This window comes from Plectropomus leopardus, chromosome 6, assembly GCF_026936395.1.
Source record: "Plectropomus leopardus strain MGB_pleo_1.0 chromosome 6, ASM2693639v1, whole genome shotgun sequence".
NCBI lineage: Eukaryota > Metazoa > Chordata > Actinopteri > Perciformes > Serranidae > Plectropomus > Plectropomus leopardus.
Window position 1 is genome coordinate 6,398,436 of NC_142181.1, and position 21,097 is coordinate 6,419,532.

The 21,097-nt window shown below is 39.8% G+C and overlaps 1 protein-coding gene across 1 annotated transcript in view; it reads right to left on the bottom strand.

The window, feature by feature from the left end:
• Positions 1 to 1,040: 1,040 nt before the first annotated feature.
• Positions 1,041 to 21,097, bottom strand: part of LOC121943375 (calsyntenin-2-like) — a 303,089-nt gene continuing 283,032 nt past the window's right edge. Inside the window, exons 13-17 of the mRNA XM_088078593.1 lie at positions 13,060 to 13,230; positions 12,695 to 12,840; positions 10,824 to 10,947; positions 4,807 to 4,991; positions 1,041 to 4,608 (exon numbers count right to left, since the gene is read on the bottom strand). Coding sequence (XP_087934719.1) covers positions 4,387 to 4,608; positions 4,807 to 4,991; positions 10,824 to 10,947; positions 12,695 to 12,840; positions 13,060 to 13,230 — 848 coding nt within the window. The 3' untranslated portion in view covers positions 1,041 to 4,386. The remainder of the gene's footprint in view (positions 4,609 to 4,806; positions 4,992 to 10,823; positions 10,948 to 12,694; positions 12,841 to 13,059; positions 13,231 to 21,097) is intronic.

Genomic DNA, 21,097 nt, shown 5'->3' on the forward strand with positions numbered 1-21,097 from the left:
TTCCAAAATTCCCCCCAAAAAAATCACCTGCCATGGGTGGGATTCAAACTGATAAGCTCACAGTATACAGGCAAGTGCTCTAACCAACTGAGCTAAACATTTAGGCATTTCAAATGTGTTTTAAGTTACACTTCAGATTCTTCTCTGGGAAGCGGCCTATAAAACTATATAAATATATCAGTGCTTATTAGACTCAACCAGTAAAATATCCATTTATAAATCTTACCAGCTCTTTTACTCAGCACAGGGCTCCATCTTTCCTGAGGGATCTCCTGCTGTGGATTTACCTCAATTTATATTAATAATAACCATCCCCCGGCTGATAGTGTGTGCATGTATATTTATAGAATAAATTCATGATTAGTCATATCACTGCAGACAAAATCACAAATGATTGAATGCCCCCTTTAGAAACAACACAGCACTGAAGCAGCTTGGTATATATGGGAAAAAATGCATACTTTTAAGCATATTTGTACAACATGCCTGCTGATTCTACCATGCTTGTTTGGTCTTTTCATAAAGTACTGAGTCTTTTATAAAAGAATAAAAATAATCCAGTGGGGATCAGTGCCGCACCTTCCCCCCACAGAGGATAAGTAGTTTTGAGAGTGGAAGGATGATTGAATTCAGTAAAATTAGCGTCTTTAGAGAGATTTTCAAAATTGCCTGTGGCTTTGAGTAAAATCCAATACTGTTGTAAACAGACTGTATAAAACAGAACATCAGTATTGATGTTTCTTTTTTGTGCATTTTGTTTTCAAATTTAAAGGGGACAACATTTTTGACATAATATTGACATGATATTTCCAGCTTCACTAATGTGCAAAATATAACCGTGGTTTCAGTAAGAATAACAGACATTAGGCTGCACACATTAATTCCCCATTGATCACAGTTTTTCCACTTTCATTACGAGATTCTGAACTTTCAAAATCAGATAAAGGACTGAAGATTAAATTGCAGCTAGACGAATAAGGCAACAATGACTGAAAAAAAATCTCGATCTCCCACCAAGACACAAATACGAGACCCACTGCTAGATTCCAAAACGAGTTTTTATTGGCCAATTTACAGAAAGTGCTGTAGTGACCATTCCAAAGAAAAACAGACCAAAGAGTCCAGAGAAAAAAATAGGAAAACTAAAAAAAAACAAACTTTTACACATTATACAAGGTTGCCATGTTAATTTCACCGTCCTCCTCTTCTAAAACAAACGTCAGGATAACATTAGGGCTCGGGCCGAGGCAAAATCCACCAAAGGTTCCAAGAGGGGAAAGAGGGGTGCAAGGAGGGAGGTGACGTCACAAGAACAGGTGTCACAGTAGATGAGGAAAACTCTTAAACAACATATGGGATCTTTACATGAACATAGAGCTACAGTATACACATACAACAGGTTCTCCCAGCTGTCAGAGGATCACTAGGTCAGAGGAGGAAACTTTCCAGTGTTTGTGACTTTGATTTATCTGTGGCAGACTTCAGCCACGACACATTACATGCAACAGAACTGTATGTTGTTTGTGGAGTCTTTGCTGTCAAACGTAACAGACTAGATTCAGGATGGCCACAGCCAGAGATTAATGCCCTTTCACTTCAAAGTGAGGAAACCATCGACAGGGGTTTGTGATTACGTCAAATGTGACACTGTGAAATGCATAGACCTCTCTGCCCCTACACTTACATTTCTGTCATTAATGCTGCATTTCACCCAAAGTTAGAGACTGGAAAAGTTTATTGCGGCAAGTAGTCTTTGTGCAAGTAACAAGAAAGGTTTTCTTTGCCTGGTATGTTCTTCCCACATGAAACGGCTAATTTTCTGTCGTCTGCATTAGTAAGTCTATACTAAGTGAAGTATAGACTCTATTATCATGGAAATTACACAAAGTGTGCTTGGTAGACTGGAGATTAAAGTAATGCTATGTAGCTATTAAAGCGCATGTTTTTGAGTTGTATTTCTGGCTACCCGATAAGTGTAAGCCTAATATTAACTCCCCTTTGAACTCTATTTAAAAAAAAAAAAAAAAGAAAGAAAAAAGATTCAGCTCCTTAGCTGCTAAATGCTCCTCTGTGTTCCCCAAAACTTTAGAGTTGGGTTTTATAAAATGAAAACTGTGCTAAAAGACATTGAAAAGCTCTGTGGAGCTCAAGGGAACTGCAGAGTTGGTGATAATTCTCTGTGGGTTCATCACTATGAGTGACTCCACATTTTACACATTGTCATCCATTGTTAGTATAAAAATATTGATTATTGCAGCTTTAATATTAATTCATTATAGTTCTACGTACTTTATAACAGTTATTAAATAAGAAAAAATAAATATAGGTTTTTACACATTTTAGCCTTACTTTTAACTTCAACATTTTATTCTAATTTCTAGTTTATTTCTGGACTATAATATGTTTCACTGAGTACATATTCTGTATTATATTATATTATATTATATTATATTATATTATATATTCTCTTTGAAAACCAAATTTACAGGACCCCTGATTAAAAAAACAACATACATTTATGATATATAATTTTACATAAAACAAACAACAAAAATTATATATTTCTATATTTTTTATTTTAAATAACAATATTGCCTCAAAAATCCAGTATTTTTCCGTTGAGTATTTATTCATGACTTGTCAATGCAGCATTAATGACTAGCAGAAGTGAGAGGGTTGCATTCATAGTCATCTTTTTGTCAGTGAGTACCAGCTGATTAGGACCTCACTGCTGTGACCACACCTGAGACTAAGGGCCCTGACACACCAAGCCAGACAGTCGGCCAATGTTGGGCCATCAGTGAGCTTCTGTTGCCCTAATAGTTTACAGTGTGTTCTGCATCACTCTAGTCAGCTATCATCTGAATTTTTTCTTTTAGCATGTTGAATTGGCGTTTGTGAATTAAAATTCTGATTGGCAGTTCAGGTCAGTGCACAAGGGGAACGAAAGTGAGGAAAGTAAACAAACAGCTTAAATCTGACATTGAAACAGTTTTTCTATGGTAAGATTCTTTGTTTTTTTCAGTCATTGAGCTCTTTAGCATAAGTGGTTCAGGATTGTTTGGGTTATTGTTCCACCCTGTCTGTCCTCCGGTTTACAGACTACTGCTGCCTGCTGGTATGGATAGTTATTTCCTCTAATGCAGATACATAATGTAGTTGGCGGTTGTCTGTAATATCTATGGTGTGTTCAGTGCAAATTTTTGGCCCCACCAAACAGCCTTTGTTGCCAATAGTGCTTTGATGTTGGGTCAGTGTGCCTGGGCCTTAAGATTTAATTTGGGCAACTCTTGTGGAGTATAGATGAGCAGTGAGGGGACTCTCTTCTCTGTCACGTGTGATTTAGATGTATAAGATCGCTGCCAATTCCCATCAACACCTTGCCTGGTGCACCTTTAAATGACCCAGTCACTATGAAGGCATTGGCACATCCATCCTAACAAACTCACAGTCAGCTGGAATGATCTGAACACTGAGCTAGAAACACATAGAGGACTGAGGGGTCAGTTCAGTGAAGACTCCTGCAGGCTAAGGGCTCAGGGTATGCATACATACATGACGAGGTGGCATGTGTGCTGTATACAGGTGGAGACTAGGGTTTCTGGGTGAAGAAATGTGTGTTAGGGAGTGGGGTGGGGGATCACCTACTATACTCACTATTTACAAGAAAGGAGCGTATAAAAATTTACAAGGAGACTCCTCTGTCTTTCCCAAAAACCCCTCAACTAGTTCACCATGACTACACACAGATCGTCTTTTTTTTTTCTTTTTTTTCTTGAGTACCATTGAAAATATGCTATTTCTGTAAAATCACCTGGCTTTGCCACGTAGGCTAGAATAAAGACTGATAAATAACATGAAGTATACAAAACAAAAATAGTCAGTTTCTTTACGTTTGCAACTCAGTTTTCTTAAATAAAGACTGTTTTGCATCTTCGTGGGACATCAGAAATCTCACTGTGGAACACATGTGACAAACTCAATGTATGGTGCAGGGTTTCATTGACAAAATGAAATTCAAACAACTCTATTTCCCTAATGATTGTAGTTGTGGTGCAGACTGTAATGGGACAGAGATAACTCGAAGAAACACAGCTGTAAATTTGGCAAACTGTACCTTTAAGACGGATGAAAGTCTTTTGATTGACGAGCAGTTTTAGTGTCGTATTAATTTTTACCGGCTGTATAAAATGGGAGTTTTTCTGATAAGGCTAAATCATTGCACTGTGTGCATTTCAGTGGTGTCTTCCAGTAGGGGGCGATATAACCTCATTTTTAGAGCATCAACATCATATAAAGTCTCTTTGTATCAACCATCTGATTTGAGGTTTCACAATGGACATGTTGCAGAGTGTGTATGCATGTGAGTGAGCGTGAATGTGTGTCTCAATACGATATCGTTGTTTTGTCCCAGTTTTGGCCCCTCTTGCTCGGACGATGCATCCTGGGTAGCTGGACGTCCACTTCCTCCTCACTGTCGTCTGACTCAGCACTGGTGATGTCATCCTCCTCCTCTTCATCTTCCTCCTCCTCCTCATCTTCTTCTTCGTCTTCCTCCTCCTCATCCTCACTAGCCTCCTCCTCTGCAGCCTGGGGCTCCTCCAGGTTCTGTGGTGAGAAATTCAGAGTGTTTCAGAAACTAAATAATCAGAAATTAGAAGTAAAAGCAAGAAATCATAATTAATTCTACATATCTATTTTTATCTTGTACATTATCCAGTCACTCATACTTTTTATTTATCTCCTAATACCTCATATTCCCCTCCCTCAACACCTCTCCAATACTCCAGTCCTCCGCTGGCCTACCTCCATTGGGTTGACCGTGATCGTCAGAGCAGAGTCATCCCAGGTCATGTCCGCCTCCTTCGCCGTCTCTGCCAGCTTGACCTCCTGTTGGTGGGTCAAGTGGATGCGATAGATGCCCAGCACCACAACCACCACCAGAGCAGCGATACACATCACAATTACCACGGTGGCGGCACTTGGCATGGCTGCGGACGAGACGAGATAAGAGAAAAAGGTAAGAGAAATGGAATCATCGATTTTTGAGAGAAGGAGCAGGAAAAAGCATTGCAGTCATCCCAAAGTTGCCTCAATAACTCACTATATAGCCAGAATTTAATATCATTTCTTTTTTTTTTTTTAAATCAGAGAAAGGACCCAGAATCCAACACTGTGTTGGAAAACGTGTTTGGATTTTAACTTTTTAAACATGTAGAGGTCCACTGTGAAGGGTTTTGGGGTACATATTGGCAGTAATGGAATAGAATATACAAACTATCTTTTCTTAGTGCCTGATCACCTGAAAATAATTATCTTCATGTATTTTTAACTTAAGAATGAGCCATTTGTGTCTATATAAGGAGCAAGGCCTCATCAATGCAGTGCTTTTTCCCTTTTTTGCATTTTTGTGTCGGCAAAACAACTCTGTAATGAGCCAAACAGCATCAGAAAACACTACTTTTTGACGTGACACTGCTTTATTCAGTGTTTATATCGGTTTAAAATGCCCGGTCTGTTTCTTTGAGAGAGGAAGAGATCTCTGCAGATAATTCAACTCCGAGTAAAAAAACAAACACAAAACTCCTGAATGTTTGGATCTTATGTTATCAGAGAAAAAAGGCTGGTGGGCTGTGTGTGCAGAGCTGAACAGCATCGGAGAAACACTTATTTTTATTTTTTTAACATGTAGCTGTTTTATTTTGAGTTTTTAATTGTTTAAATCATGGGAACAGCTTGCTCTGGAGAGAAAGAGACCTCTGTGGATAATTCAGCTCCCTGAGAAAATCTCCCTTACACTGAATACTGAAGATATTCTAACCAGAAGTTTCAGCTTTTTGCAATCTGCAAAGCTCACCACTAGCTGCCGCTAAATCCTGCACATTACTGATTTGGCCCTTAGGGTCCGCTTTAATATTACACACACTTGTATCGCTCTGCACACAAAATACGCTTTTAAAATCAGGCTTTCAAAAAAATATTATACATTTATATGATTTTCTGTTTTCATTGACTTTCATTGACAACCAACATTAGCTCTTATCCGAAATATCAAATATTCATAAATTTTCAGAATTTTAACCCTTTAAATGCCAGGTTTTTGTCATGATGCTACTATGTTTTTTAGATGAAAAAAAGCTTATTTTCAATATACTACATGCAAAGTAGATTTTTTTTCTTGATGATCACAGCCTGGAATATGTCAGCGATTTGCAGCAACATTGACTGTGACAGTGCACCTTATGGAAATAGCATGTATTTTCTCCATATGCCAAATATGGTAAACAGATGATATAATCAGGTGGAAAATAGTAAAATTACAATTCCAATTCAAAAATCACACCTAGGAAAACAAAACAAAACAAAACAATGCATGTTTTTATGCTTTGAGGGCTGTGGGATCATAAATTGCAGTTTGAGTGGGTTTCAGTGGTGTATATTTTGCACTTAACAGTATGAATGTAACAGTTCTGTCTCCACAGTGTATTTTAGACTTATTATAGGAGATTACCTGGAAAATCCAAGATTAAACAAAAATACACGGTCTCCTCAAAATTTATGCCATATGTATAAACACAGCTAAAATTATCAAAAAAGGTAAAATGTGCAGTCCCTACAGATTAAAGAGGGACATTGATGTAGTATTACACTTGAACCATAGGGCAGTTGGGGTATGTGCAAGAGGCAGATTTAAGAAAACAAACTCCCCACATAAGAGCAGCAAAGGCTGATGTCCTAAGTTATAGTCCCTGACAAGGAGCAAGCTCAAAATTGTTGCTACACATCCCATAGTGCATCTCAATAGCATCTTGTCCATAGACTCTGCCCACATTTTTCACCCTTTCAAACTCCTCTCCCAGAGTGATAACATAGGCATTTCAGCCTGGCTATAGATGAGTCATTGTTTGCTTTTCATGATGTTGTAGCAGAGGCCTCTTTATAACTGTTTCTTTGGTTATCTGGTACCTTGGATATTGATTGCCTTTTTTGATAGCCTATTGATTTCTTTTATTCTTTCTCAAGTTATTGTACAAGCGGCCTTTTTAAACTTTAAATATGGTGATTGTGATCTTTAATTATGGTTGTGACAGCTTATTGATTTTCTTACACCATAATGTCATTTTTTGGCCTGTTTTCAGTGTACTTTCATGCCTTCACTGATCAATACCTGCAGCATGGCTCTAGGGATGGAAAATGTCAGTCTGTCAGTGTGCTTGTCTGTCCATCACTTTGGTCCTGACTGAAATATCTCAACAACTATTGACTGATCGCTATGAAAGGTTGTTCAAACAGTTATGACCCACTCAGGATGAATTGTAATAACTTCTGTTATCCCCTTTCTCATCAGCTTCCTCCTGCGCTGTGATACAGTTGGCAGATGTAGTTCAGTCGAAAAAAAAAGTTCATTAAACTGCGCACAGGTCTGAGGATTACAATGAGTAACTGGGTTGTTATTTTTGAAAAGAGACATTACTGCTGAGTTTAAAAAAAAATCCAATACCAGTGCAAAAGCCATATTTTTATAATGTTACCGGCGCCTAATCAGCCGAGCCAATACTTTCTTTCAAAATAAAACACAAAATGACGGTCTATGACTTTAAGGAACAGCCTTTTTTTTTTTACTGAAAAGGCAAGAACTTGACATATATATATATATATATATATATATATATATATATATATATATATATATATATATATATATTATTTCTTAACAGTTTAAAATGTACGCTTAGATATATAAATATGAATTAATACAAAACACTACTTACAAATTCACGTAAAACATTCAAATAATCAAAACTAAACCAACGACAAGTTGGGATTAATTATCTTATTCGTTATCTGGTAAAGAATTACTACAGTGAGAATAGCTCGTCCACCGTAACGGTCCATCTTAAGGAAGCCTGGTCAGTTTCTAAAATGAGGCTAACTTCAGGGATAACCCTTCTTCACTGTACTCAGCTGGTGGCAAGAATGACATGGGAGCTTTGCTTGGATTGAGCATTTGTTCACTGACAAAAAGCCCAACTCTCTGCTCTGGTCACTGCAGCCTCATCCTCACCGTAACTGTCACTGGCACACACCAGCAGACACACGTGTTCTCTCTCTTTCTTTCTTGGCTGCACACTTGCTGTGCACACAATCTGGCATGGAAATGACGCACCAAAATCTGCGTCAGGATTCGGTACAGTAGGTACAGCTGGAGGAGGAGATAGGAACCAGAGCCACTTTGGCACAGGGTTTCGGTACCCAACCCTATTGATAAATAGCATCACAGGTAAAAGGACAAATATGTGGTTTTGAATATGGAGTGAGCTGTCCCTTTAAGTTCCCTTTAAGCACATTCATTTAAGCCTGTGTTACTTACAGATTTTTTTCAAAAAACCTTAAACGCATTTAATCAAGGTCCCAGCGCAGTACATGGCTGCAAAGATGTATCATAAGCCCTATTTAGCAGCATAACCACAACACACATTGAGGGATTTCTCTTGATCTAAAATGTTTCTCTCTTCTGCTCTGATCTCCAGCCTACTGAAATAACACGACTTCTCTGTGCTTGCCCTTTCTGCACTAGTCCCAGCTGGTGTGTGTGTGTGTGTGTGTGTGTGTGTGTGTGTGTGTGTGTGTGTGTGTGTGTGTGTGTGTGTGTGTGTGTGTGTGTGTGTGTTTAATGAGAGTGAGACTCACAGTGGACTCCTCAGATGATCATTTGATTCAGTCTAGTTCCCTAGATTTTCACACTAAATCCACGGCCTTTGATCTTCCTCGCAGTGAAGCTGCATGCAGCCCCTTGGAGTAACTTGGGTCAGTGTGTACACACACACACACACACACACACACACACACACACGGGCATTTTCCCTTTCACTTTGTACTCTACATACAGCATGATATCATCTGAAACATTCACATGTGCTACATGCATGCCAGGGCTGAAAATGCAACTGCAAATCTATGTTTTTTCACACACATGCACACATACATACACACGCATGTGTGTAAGTCTCAGGGCTGCGAACAGCATTGGCCACTGAACTCTCCAGGACTCTAAGTAGAATCCATTAGAGTCTCATGAATAATTAAATCTGGTGTGGTAGATTAAGACCAATGTCTCTCCTCCTTACCATGTTCTCTTTACTTCAGATCACTCATATGCACTGAGGGAGGGCGAAAAAGCCCACTGCATCATTTGAGAGGGGTCCTCTTTATACTGCTCTCTATCTGAGGACCGCTGTACGAGAGCAGTAGTCAGACGAATAGAACGATAAACAAACCAGAAAGCGAAACTGAGCGTTCCCTTGGATCTAGCCGTGTTTACCCCGGGATGGATAGCTGACATAAACACTCTTTCCAGGCTCATTTCTTTTACAGCTGTGGCTCAGTGGTTAGCGAGATGCTCCTGGGTCTGATTCTCAGCACTTCTCCGTCCGTGCGTGAAGGCGTTCAAGTGCCCATCAGTGTTTTGTGTAGTCATCTTCTACATTTTCTCACATTAAGGCTTGTAAAACCCACCAACATAATAACAGCCCACAAACGTAATAAACCACAAACGTCACACAAATTCTACATTTTATGTAGAATTTGTGTGACGTAACAGAGTAATCCCACAAACACAATACACATCCCACAAACGTAATAGGAGTTGCCAACTAGAAATGTAATGCGTCATTTTCTGCAAATGTAATAGTTATTACATTTGCACAGATTTGTTACATTTGTGGGAAGGTGAAATTTTTCAGCTTTCAAAAAAGGCAATAACTTTCCCATAAATGTAATGAAAACTGATCTTTGTGGTCATTGTTGTTGTTTATTTACCTATACAGCTGCCAGTGGGCTCAGTCAGCTCATTACTGGTTTGGGCAGAGCGGGTCAAAACGTGTCAAAGCAGCACTCTGAGTTAAGTTATAAATAAGTTACAGAAACATTGCACGCAGTATCGGCTGTGCATTAACAAGTTCACCTTGAACCTTACGTAATACGTAGAGTTTGATTACGTATTACATTGTTCATTGGTAGTAGGCAACTGCTATTACGTATGTGGGATTATTACATAAAAAGCTACAGATTTGTATTAGGTTTGTGGTTTTTTTACATTTGTGGCCTGTTATTATGTTGGCAGGCGATACAAGGCTTAATCCCAGTGCAACCTTGCTCCCACCACTTAGCCTGTGCTCCTCCATGTTGCGAGTTTGCGTATCTGCTACACTGTCCTAATTCTTGTTTTGATAGAAGGTCAGGGAAAAATGTTAGGGCTACACAGCCCATCCAAATTTTTTTCGAGCCTGGTCTCATCCCAAGTCATCACATATAGCCGTTTTGTCAGTGGGCTTTCACTTCTACATATTACAAAGTGGAAGATTTCAACCACTACCACTTGTAACTTTATTCCACGGGGCAAAGGGGTTCTTGAAAATGAGGGGTAAGGGTAAAAACAAGAAATAAGACTGGGCCTGGTGTTCCCCAAAAGTGTCTCAACCAATTGGCAACTTTTGTGCTGAAAAATGAAGCCAATGCAGAAGTTGCAAAAACTGCAGCTTCTTGAATAGCCACTTGAGACTGGCTCTAAAACTGAGAAAATCCCTGTTGACTCCCTTGTTAAAATGCCCAAATTAACAGCAGAAATAAACATGTTTACAGCCTTGTATAACCTCAGTGTAGCTCTGCTGGTAAAACTGTATCTCACGGTAATGTGATGTAATCTGACCTGACAGGATGGGATATTAATATGCCTGAAGATAAGAACGGGACAAATGAAACAAGAAAGGACAAAATCAATCTAATACATTTGTTTACAAAGGAATTAGGCAGTGTTTTCTTACCTGAGCTATGGCTGGGGTACAGGTCATGAATCATAGATGGATGGTGGACCACCTGCATGTACTGAGGCGGGGCTATCATGTGATTGACATGCTCCCCTGCTTCCGAACTGTGCAGCACGCTCACCTGGTTAGGGACAAATATAGCAATAGTGATGATTTGTTTGGAGTGGTTACAGTCAACATTTTACATTATTTATCATTCAGTCCAAGTTTCTCCCACCTGTATGCCTAAACTAGCTTTTACTCATTCAGATGATAAATTCTAGACAGGATAAAGTAAAGATTTTAGAGCGAGGCCAGGAGAAATGGGAATGTAATGTAATGTATTTATGCCTTTTGGGGGGACAGGGTCAGCTCAATACAGGAAATTAAATGTAAACTAGATTCACTGACACCCTCCAAGGTTCAAAAGGAGTCTGTTGAAACATTTTGTTCCCTCCAACAAACACCAGAGAATGTATGAATAAGTCAAACCGTGTTCAGACCAGGGACAGAAACAAACCATGGACACATTGAGCTGATATTGGCACATCATCAAGAACAGTATATAACAGATGGAGTGTGTGTGAATGTTTCTGCCTGTCAGAGGAGCCGGATTTACTGATCCTTTTAGGAGAAGGTGAACTGTTCAATGTTGCAGTGTGCCTGTTATTGATATGTTGAACCAGTCTATGTTGGTGTATCCAGCCACTGTTACTTGTGTGATGATTGTGCAGAATTTCAAGTGCCCCTTTTAACTGAAATGTGGTGGGAAAGGAGCCTGAGCTAGTGCGCAAGGTTGAGAAGTTCTCACTAGATATAGTTGGACCTCACCTCGACACATAGCATGGGCTCCGGAACCAGTCTTCCCGAGAGGGGTTAGACTCTCTTCCACTCTGGAGTTGCCACTGGTGAGAGGCGCTGGGCAGGGGTGGCAATACTTATTGCCGGAAAAAGGTGGAGTGCCCTCTCCAAGTCGGGGATGAGATCCTGCCCCAAGTGGAGGACTTTAAGTACCTTGGGGTCTTGTTCACGAGTGAGGGAAGGATGGAACGGGAGATCGACAGGCGGATCAGTGCAGCATCTGCAGTAATGCAGACTCTGCGATCTGTCATGGTGAAGAGGGAGCTGAGCTGAAAGGCAAAGCTCTTGATCTACCGGTCGATCTTCGTTCCTACCATCACTTATGGTCACGAGCTTTGGGTAGTGACCGAAAGAACAAGATTGCGGGTACAAGCGGTCGAAATGAGCTTACTCCGTGGGGTGGCTGGTGTCTCTCTTAGAGATAGGATGAGAAGCACGGTCATCTGGGAGGAGCTCGGAGTAGAGCTGCTGCTCCTCCGTGTTGAAGAGAACCAGATGAGGTGGCTTGGGCATCTAATTAGGTTGCCTACCGGACGCCTCCCTGGTGAGGTGTTCAGGGCACGTCCCACCGGTAGGAGGCCCCGGGGAAGACCCAGGCCACGCTGGAAAGACTATGTCTCTCAGCTGGCCTGGGAACACCTGGGCCGGGGAGAGGGAAGTCTGGGCTTCCCTGCTTAGGCTGCTGCCCCTGTGACCCGACTCCGGATAAGCAAAAGAAAATGGATGGATGGATGGATGATGCTCAAGGCCTCAAATACTCTTTAAAAGTCTCACTGTTTTTTCTTGATTTATCAGTGTTTATAAAATGTCAGAAATTAGTAATAAAAGGAATAAATTTTGAGACCCCTTCTTCAAAAAGCTTGCTTTTTCAACCAACATTCTGACCAAAACCCAAAGATATTTGGATAACTCATATTTGATAAAGAAATTTGGCCAGCTGGACACAGTGAATGTTTGGAGTTTTTGCTTGAATATAGATTGAAACTATTAATTTATGTCACATCAGTCAAGCTGTAGTTCCAACTAACCTCTAGGTTGAACTCGTTGCTGGTGTAGCGTCCGTTGAGCTCCGAGCACGTGAGGCGAAACCTTCTCTCTGTTAGCTGTCCGGGCTGCCAGTTATAGTAACGCACCTGTCGGATTACTTGTTCGTAGTTGGACATGGAGTCCACACCTGTAGGATGATGCAGCAGAGAGTTGTCATAGTAGTTGTTATGCAGAAAAAGATAAGGGGAGAGTTGGACAATAGAAACAAATTTTAGATATGCAGAAAGCTGAAATGAATCAATAGATTTTTCAAAGAGAGGAATTGTTGCAATAATAGCAGTGGACCAAATGATGTTATCATGAGCACACCACATGCCACTTTGGCGTGGTTGCCATAGTAACCTACCATATATTGACATGCCAGAGGTAGAGTTAGTGGCGTCCAGGTGTTTTCCAAGTAGAGCGCTGCGCTGCAGTTGGAGAGATTCCTGCTCCGGCCTCAGCTCCTCCCCCAAGACCAGGATATCACAGTAGTCCAAGTTATGAATAATCTCCTCCAGCAACCCAGGTCGACGTGCTATACACATACACACACTGCTGTAATTTTCTGTCTCTAATGCTTGTACCAGAGAATATCAGCATCGGTTTGCCCTCACTACATTTTCTTATTCTAGGCTTTTCGAGCATGATGAGCTGTAGGCAATACTATTCGAATTTGGGATCATTTTCTATTTTCAGGTTCAGATGATGTTATCATTTCTAATGAACTGTGCTGCAGTTTTCTTGGAAGCCCGTTTTTATGTATCCCAGTGTGGTAACTTGCATTATCATTTCACTAAAACAAAGCCAACTAAATAGAATTAATTAAACGTAGTGAACTGAACATGACTATCATGACCTTGTCATAACATTTGTGAAAGAAAACCCTGAACAACTTGAAGAGCCATAGTTTAGGACATAACACACCTGCTCCTATGCCCACACTCCAATTATTCGTCAACTTTTTGAATACAGACAGCGCCGTGAGCTGCTGCAGTAACAAGTCCCCTCAGACAGCTCCCATCACAGCGGTGCTGGGTGGCTGCTAGGGCTCTTCGACAGTTTGCTAAGCACTAGCTTCCACCTCTCACTGCTACCCAGCCTTCTCCCTCACTGTACTCTCCCCAGGGAAGGAACCGGACATGCCCATTTAACAGCTTCCCAGCAGGGAAAGAAAGATATGTGGTGTGTGTGTGTCTGGATGGGCGTCTCTGAGGGGAGGTGGAGATGAGGTGTAGAAATGGAGGAAAGCAAAAAAAAAGCGAGCAAAACAAGTAGAAAGAAAGTTGGATTCATGGAAAGAAGATACTTCTGTATTGTTTTTGTGTATGAAGGCATTTCTTGAAAGGTGGTCTTCGGTTTGGGGTTGCTGTTTTTGGTGGCGGCTGTGGCTTGGAGGTAGAGCAGGTTGTCCTCTATTTGGAAGGTCAATGGTTCAAACCCAGGCTTCTCCATTCGACATGTTGAATTATCCTTGGGCAAGATGCTGAACCCCAAATTGCTCCTGGTGGCTGTATCATTAGAGTGTGAATGTGTTTGAATGGTTAAAAACTAAGTAGCAGGTGGCTGAGGCACTGTGTACAGTAGCCTCAGCCAGCAGTGTATAAATGTGTCAATTGGAGATTTTGACTCTTGATGTGAAAGTGCTTTGAGTGGTCAAAATGACTAGAAGTCAATACAAGTGCAGATCAGTTTACAAATGCTTTCACTGAAGACAAGATGTAGCTTTATGGCAATTTTTATCAACTGTTAGCTCATAGTTTTGGTTGAGCGGCTAGCAAGTTTTTCTACAAAAAGCAGCACCAAGCAGTAAACAGACAATGTTAGCGAGTAGCTGTTGAACATAATAGAACATTAAGCTGCTACAGAGACAGATATTTTCCATAATGATGCAGTGTTTCCCACACATTCGCTTATTTGTGACGGCCCGCTATGATCAAAACATGAGCTACTTTAACATATAACATTTAGTTAACTCTATCACCACACCCTCGGAGCATGGAGCGCACTTTGGGCACTAACCGAGTATTAGAACGTTAGACTCAGTGAAAGTGAAACTTAATCTTAAATTGTGTTGGGTCTAGAAGTTTGATTTCACTCTGCACCGGCTGCTCCTCTCAATTATCCACTCTGACTAAACTCTGACTCATGAAGAGTTTCACCTGCACTGCGTTCACAGACTTGTAAAAATGTCCAAATTTTGAAATGGTACTGTTGTAGCTGTTATTGTTGAAATGGATGCTAACATTGCTCTATGTTTGTTTGATGTAGCCTGTAAGTAAGCAAATATTAACTAACATGATTGCAAAAAACACCTTGTAAGGTGATGATGGGGTAGAGGAGTGCGTTTTTCTTTCTTCTACTCTCAAGTAGCATATATTGATGATAATTATATTAATAATGGTTATCAGTAATAAAAAAAATCAACATACTGTAATGCAGCATTAAACCAGCCTTTTTCTGTTGCTGCTCATTGACACCAATGCGACATTTAAAAAAAACAAGGGAGAACAAATTCTTCTATTTTAAGTAAAAGTTGAACTTGTAAGCAATAAAACATAGTTACACAGTCAATACACTTTGATTTGGCTTAGTTAGTCCAGTGTGGACATTAGCTTATGGTGGCTAATATTAGCTCGTGTTAGCAAACTTTATTTTTCTGTGTTGTTGAGTCAGTTGTCTGATTTTATGACTCTCATTGTGCTTAGTAAACCTACATTTAAAACATTTCAGGGATTTTATCACAATAAAATCACAGAATTATTAGTTAGTAAAACAGCAAGAAGAAAAGAGAAACTAGAACATAAGCATTGTTGCTTCCAACAAGGGTGAACTTAGACTCTGTGGGGGCCCGGGCAAAGAGGCCGATTAAGGCACCCCACTCCCAAACAGCCAAACAGTTCACCATTGTCTGTTAAGGAGCAGCTGAGATTGTCAATGACAATAGCTGGGTTGAAGGGAGTTTAGAGTTGTTATTGTAAAATGTGCCAATATGTGGCCATAGGGGACCCCTTTCCCATATATTTGGGGGGGGGGGGCTCAATCATTTGACCTCTTTTTCTCTCCTGACAGTGCCCCTTTGGCCCCTTTAGGTTCTCGGGTAACCTAAAAGCTACTAACTAAAACGAAATGGAGGGAAATTAACCGTGCCATTACCCTGTAATTACAACTTGGAGCTATGGTGGACGCCATTCAGCAAAAGTCACACTGTCTCACTTTAAAACTTACCTTGTCAAAAAATGTAAGGCTTTGATTTACTTTGTCACATTTGCAGAAGACATGTTGTTACTTGTAAAGTTGCAGGTAGGAGAGATATTATTAAAGTTTTAAATGTGCTTTTTCAATTATTATGTTGATTTTTTTTAATCGTTTCCCAACAATTTATGGTTGCACTTAAGGCTCGTCATAGCTACTTCCTCAGTCTGGCGTGTGCATGCATGTGCATGCTCGCTGCTTTGACATCAATGGAGAACTAAAAGAAAGTACAAATGGTAACACAAGCTAGTACATTCTAATAGTACAGCCTGAGTGCAGGACTGTCCCAGGAACAGTTTGGGTGCGGCTGCAGCCTGATCTCAGAGCTACAGCGTGACTATTCTTGTCTTTGTCATTCTTTCCTAGAAGTACGGCTAGTTTATTACAAAGACAAGAAAAAATATGTAAAAAGACTTGGAGAAAAAATGGAAGCAAAAGAACATCTCTAAAGCACAGCAGAGGAGGAGAGAGAGAACAGACAATGACCATCAAAGCAAATTAGTCAAAAATGTTGAGCATTAAAGGAGAGTTTAAGAGAGAATTGATGACCTTGACTTTGAGTAAAGGCATCAGAATGAGCCTTAAAATGATACTGTAGAAAAAGATGGAGAGAGGAACAACGGCGTGCTGAGCACGCTCAATAAAAAGACAAATGAATGACAGAGAGAGACAAAGCATAGACGAGGGCAAGGGGGTGATTAACAGGGTCAAAAAGAAACTTACTGCATGCCCTGCAAAAAAAAAAAAATGTGATTTATCTGAAATCCTTTAAGCCCCAAGAGAACACAAAATATGTTCATTATGGAACTTGATCGTGCCTCCCTCTCCCACACACAGTCTCTCCTCATCTCTCTTTTTGCTTTCTTTCCATTTCTGTCTTTCTCTGGCTTCCAGCTAATCTCTTCCCCCCAGCTGCAGTCTCTATTTCACCAGCAGAAAGAGCTCCACCGACTCCTGAAAGCAATGCCACTTTCTGCTCTTCTTCCTTTGCCGCATTACACACAATGGAGGGCTAAAACCTCCCTCTCACTCTGCTTATCTGCTCCTAATTGGCCGCGAGCAGCGGGGGCCCAGGCCCGAGGCGGGCTGTTCCTGCCTCGGTGGTCAGATTGTTGGACGAGACTAGAGCCGTCGGGATTTAAATGTCATACTCATTTTGGCGTCGGTCGCAATGGTGCGACCCTGAGAATCAGTCTTGTGGTAGGTGCAAGTCTTACTCAGCAGGAGGGCGTCTGCAGTCACACAGGGACAGATAGGAAAGTGGAGGGACTGTGCAGCAGGAAATTGACTCAACACATTGTCGAGGCCAGCAGAGCTGCATGGAACAAAAGGCTCTAGCTTACACTCTAGATTACTGCTGACGAGAAGGGCACATGTCCTCAACTGTTTCTGAGGGAGTCTTTACAATATATAGCTGTCTGTGCAAACCAGTGGTACATTTAATCAAGTATTGTACTTGTTTAATTTTGAGGTACTTTTCGCTTCTACTCCAGTACATTTTACAGGCAATATTGTACTTAAATTATCTAAAAACTAGTAAGTAGAGACTTTATAAGATTGTACATAGAAAAGATGTGGTCATTCTGTTAAAAAACAAAAAACTAAATTATTCATTATAAAAGAATACACTGCTCATCTGTATAAAAAGTAGACAAAGTATATTATTAAAATACTGATTACCTGATTACTGATTGTTTTATGCTGTTTTCAGCTGTTTTTTGGCCGTCATATTTTGACATTTTTTCTCCATACTATAGTATGGCATTTTTGGTCATTTTTTAGACATACAATATTATGGTGTTTTGGTCCAGTTTTGCAACAGTCTATGCAATGGTGTGTCTTGGCATGCTGTTTTATGCAGTTTTCAGCTGTTTTTTGGCCATGTCATATTTTGACATGTTTCACCATACTATATAGCATGACACTTTTGGTAATTTTTTTTGACATGCTATACTATGGTGTTTTGGGGTGTTTATTCAACATTCTATGCTATAGCATGTCTCAGCACGCTGTTTTATGCTGTTTTCAGCAGTTTTTTGGCCATGTCATATTTTGCCATATTTTCTGTCTTGTTTTCAACATTATAATAATATTATATTATGGTGTTTTGGGCAATTTTTACAACAGTCTATGCTATGCTGTGTCTCATCAAACTAATTTATGCCATTTTCAGCTGTTTTTTGGCCATGTCACATTTTGACATTTTTTTCGCCATAGTATACTATGGCATTTTTGGTCTTTTTCCGACACATTATATAACAGTGTTTTTGGCAATTTTATCAACATTCTATGCTATGGTTTGTCTTGTCACACTGATACGGGCACATCATTTTTTTCACCATACTACAGTATGGCATTTTTGATAGTTTTTTTTAACATGCTCATCTATGCTGTTTTGTGGGATTTTTGCAACATTCTATGCTATAGCATGTTTCACCATGCTATTTTATGCTGTTTTCAGCTGTATGTTGGACATGTCAAAATCTGACATTTTTGGGAAAGGTCATTTTTTCAACATGCCAAAATCTGCATTTTTGGGCTGTTTTTGCAATATTCTTTACTATGGTGTGTCTCGGCATGCTTTTTAATGCAGGTTTCAATTGTTTTTAGCTGTTTTTGGGACGGGTCATTTTTTGACATTTTTGCCTTACTTTTTTGCCTTGCTTTTTCTGTCATTTTTTCAACATGCTAAATTTTGTATTTTGGGGCTGTTTTTGCAACATTCTTTACTATGGCGTGTCTCGGCACGTTCTTTAATGCAGTTTCCAACTGTTTTTGGCTGGTTTTGGGAAAGGCCATTTTTTGACATTTTTGCCTTACTATAGCCTTGCTTTTTCGGTCATTTTTTCAACATGCCAAAATCTGCATTTTTGGACTGTTTTTGCAATATTCTTTACTATGGCGTGTCTCGGCATGTTCTTTAATGCGGTTTCCAACTGTTTTTAGCTGTTTTTGGGATGGGTCATTTTTTTTTTTTTTGTAAATATGTTTTATTGATTTTCTGAAATTTTTTATCCCACAGGAATACAGCACATGTACATGTTATATCAATTTACACAGTCATCTTCAAAACACAGGGTGCACTGTTCTTCAATTACATTGACCCATTGAGTTCACCCTATCTTTCTTATCCCACCCCTTCCACCCATACACCCAACACCCCATTGGTCCCCACCCCCCACCCATAGGGTCACAGGTTACAGAACACACTTAAGGAATTGGACCTTGGATAAACAAACAAATGAACTAAGAACTTAAGAAAACAAGAGAAAGAAATAAAAATAAATAAATAAATAAATAAAATAAAATAAAATAAAATAAAATAAGATACAATAAAATAATATATATATATATATATGTACACATATACACATACATACATATACATACACATACACACATTCATAGATATAAATGAAATAAAATAAATAGACATATACAAATATGAAATAATGGGAGAGGGAGAGTTCCATCAATGCAAAAGGTCATGTATGTGTTCTAGCCTACTCATTATCAAGGGGTTCTTGTAAAGAGTCATAATAATCAAGAAAGGGCCTCCATACCTTGAGAAATGATTGGGAAGATCCTTTAAGTGTGTACTTGATTTTTTCTAACTTTAAAAAGTACATGACATCCCTGACCCAGTGAGAAAAGGATGGAGGTGTGTGTTGCTTCCATCTGAAAAGGATCAAGCGTCTTGCAAGGAGTGTAGTGAAAGCTATGACAACATAAGCTTTAGTCGGTAGGACAGCTCGGGATTCCTCAGATGTTACCCCAAAGAGGGCACAGATCGGGTCAGGACCCAATCGGGTTCCAAACATCTCACTGAAAGCTTTAAAAATACTTGTCCAAAAAATGGAAAGGCTCGGACATAGCCAGAACATGTGTATTAAGTCTGCAGGTTGGCCTCTACATCGGGGGCATAGTGGGTCAAGGTTTGGATAAATCTTTGCCAACCTAGCGTTAGTGAAGTGAACTCTGTGTACGACTTTCAGTTGGATTAGACCGTGTTTAGCAGACGAAGATGATGTATGTATCAAATCTAAGACGGACTTCCACTGATCATCTCTGAGAACTACTCCAAGGTCAGAATCCCAGGCCTTCTTTAATTTTTCAGTGGGGTGTGGGTCAACTTTCTGAATGAGGTCATAGATCTGGGCAATCAGTCCTCTACTGTCTGATTTCAATTCTAGAATACAGTCTATATATGATTTTGTGGGCTTATCTGGAAATGAGTGGAACGTCTTTTGTACGAAGCTTCTAACCTGCAAGTAACGGAAGAAATGGTTTTTAGGTAGATTGTAGGCTTGGGATAGCTGTGAGAAAGACGCAAATGTGTCTTCTATGTATAAATTACAAATTGATTTGATTCCTTTATCAAACCATTGGGTAAATGTAGGGTCTGTACAGGAAGGAGTAAACATGTGATTTAACTTAATAGGAGAGAGAATAGAAGGACCTTGTATTCCAAAATGTTTTCTAAATTGAGCCCAAATTCTTATAGAATGGTTAACTATTGTATTTGAAGTCAAGTTGTTACAGACAAGAGGCAAGGCTGCGCAAATCACTGAGCCTAAGTGATATCGGCATGATGAGAGTTCTAATTGCACCCAGTCTGCCCTTCCTGTGATTGGTTTATCTTCAAGCCAGTGGAATAATTTTTGAAAGTTGCATGCCCAATAATAAAAAAGGAAATTTGGCAGGGCTAGCCCTCCTAAGTGTTTTGGTCTTTGGAGGTGGATCTTGCTGATACGACTGGGTTTACTCCCCCATATGAAAGAAACAATGATTTTATCAAGTGTTTTAAAGAAAGATTTTTTAATCAAAATTGGGATGTTTTGGAAGAGATATAGAAATTTAGGTAATACTATCATTTTGATAATGTTAACACGTCCAGCTACTGATAGTGGTAGAGAGGCCCACCTATTCATGTCCTGTTTACAATTGTTGAGGAGAGCAGTAAAATTTTTTGTAAAAGTAGTAGATAAAGTGCGGGTAATCTCAATTCCCAGGTATTTAAAGCCATTTTGAATCCTTTTAAAGGGGGGAGGGCAAGAAGGGGGTGCATCTGTTTCGGCTCTTAAGGAAAACATTTCACTCTTTTGCAAATTCAGCTTGTATCCCGAAATTTTCCCAAATTGTTTCAGAAT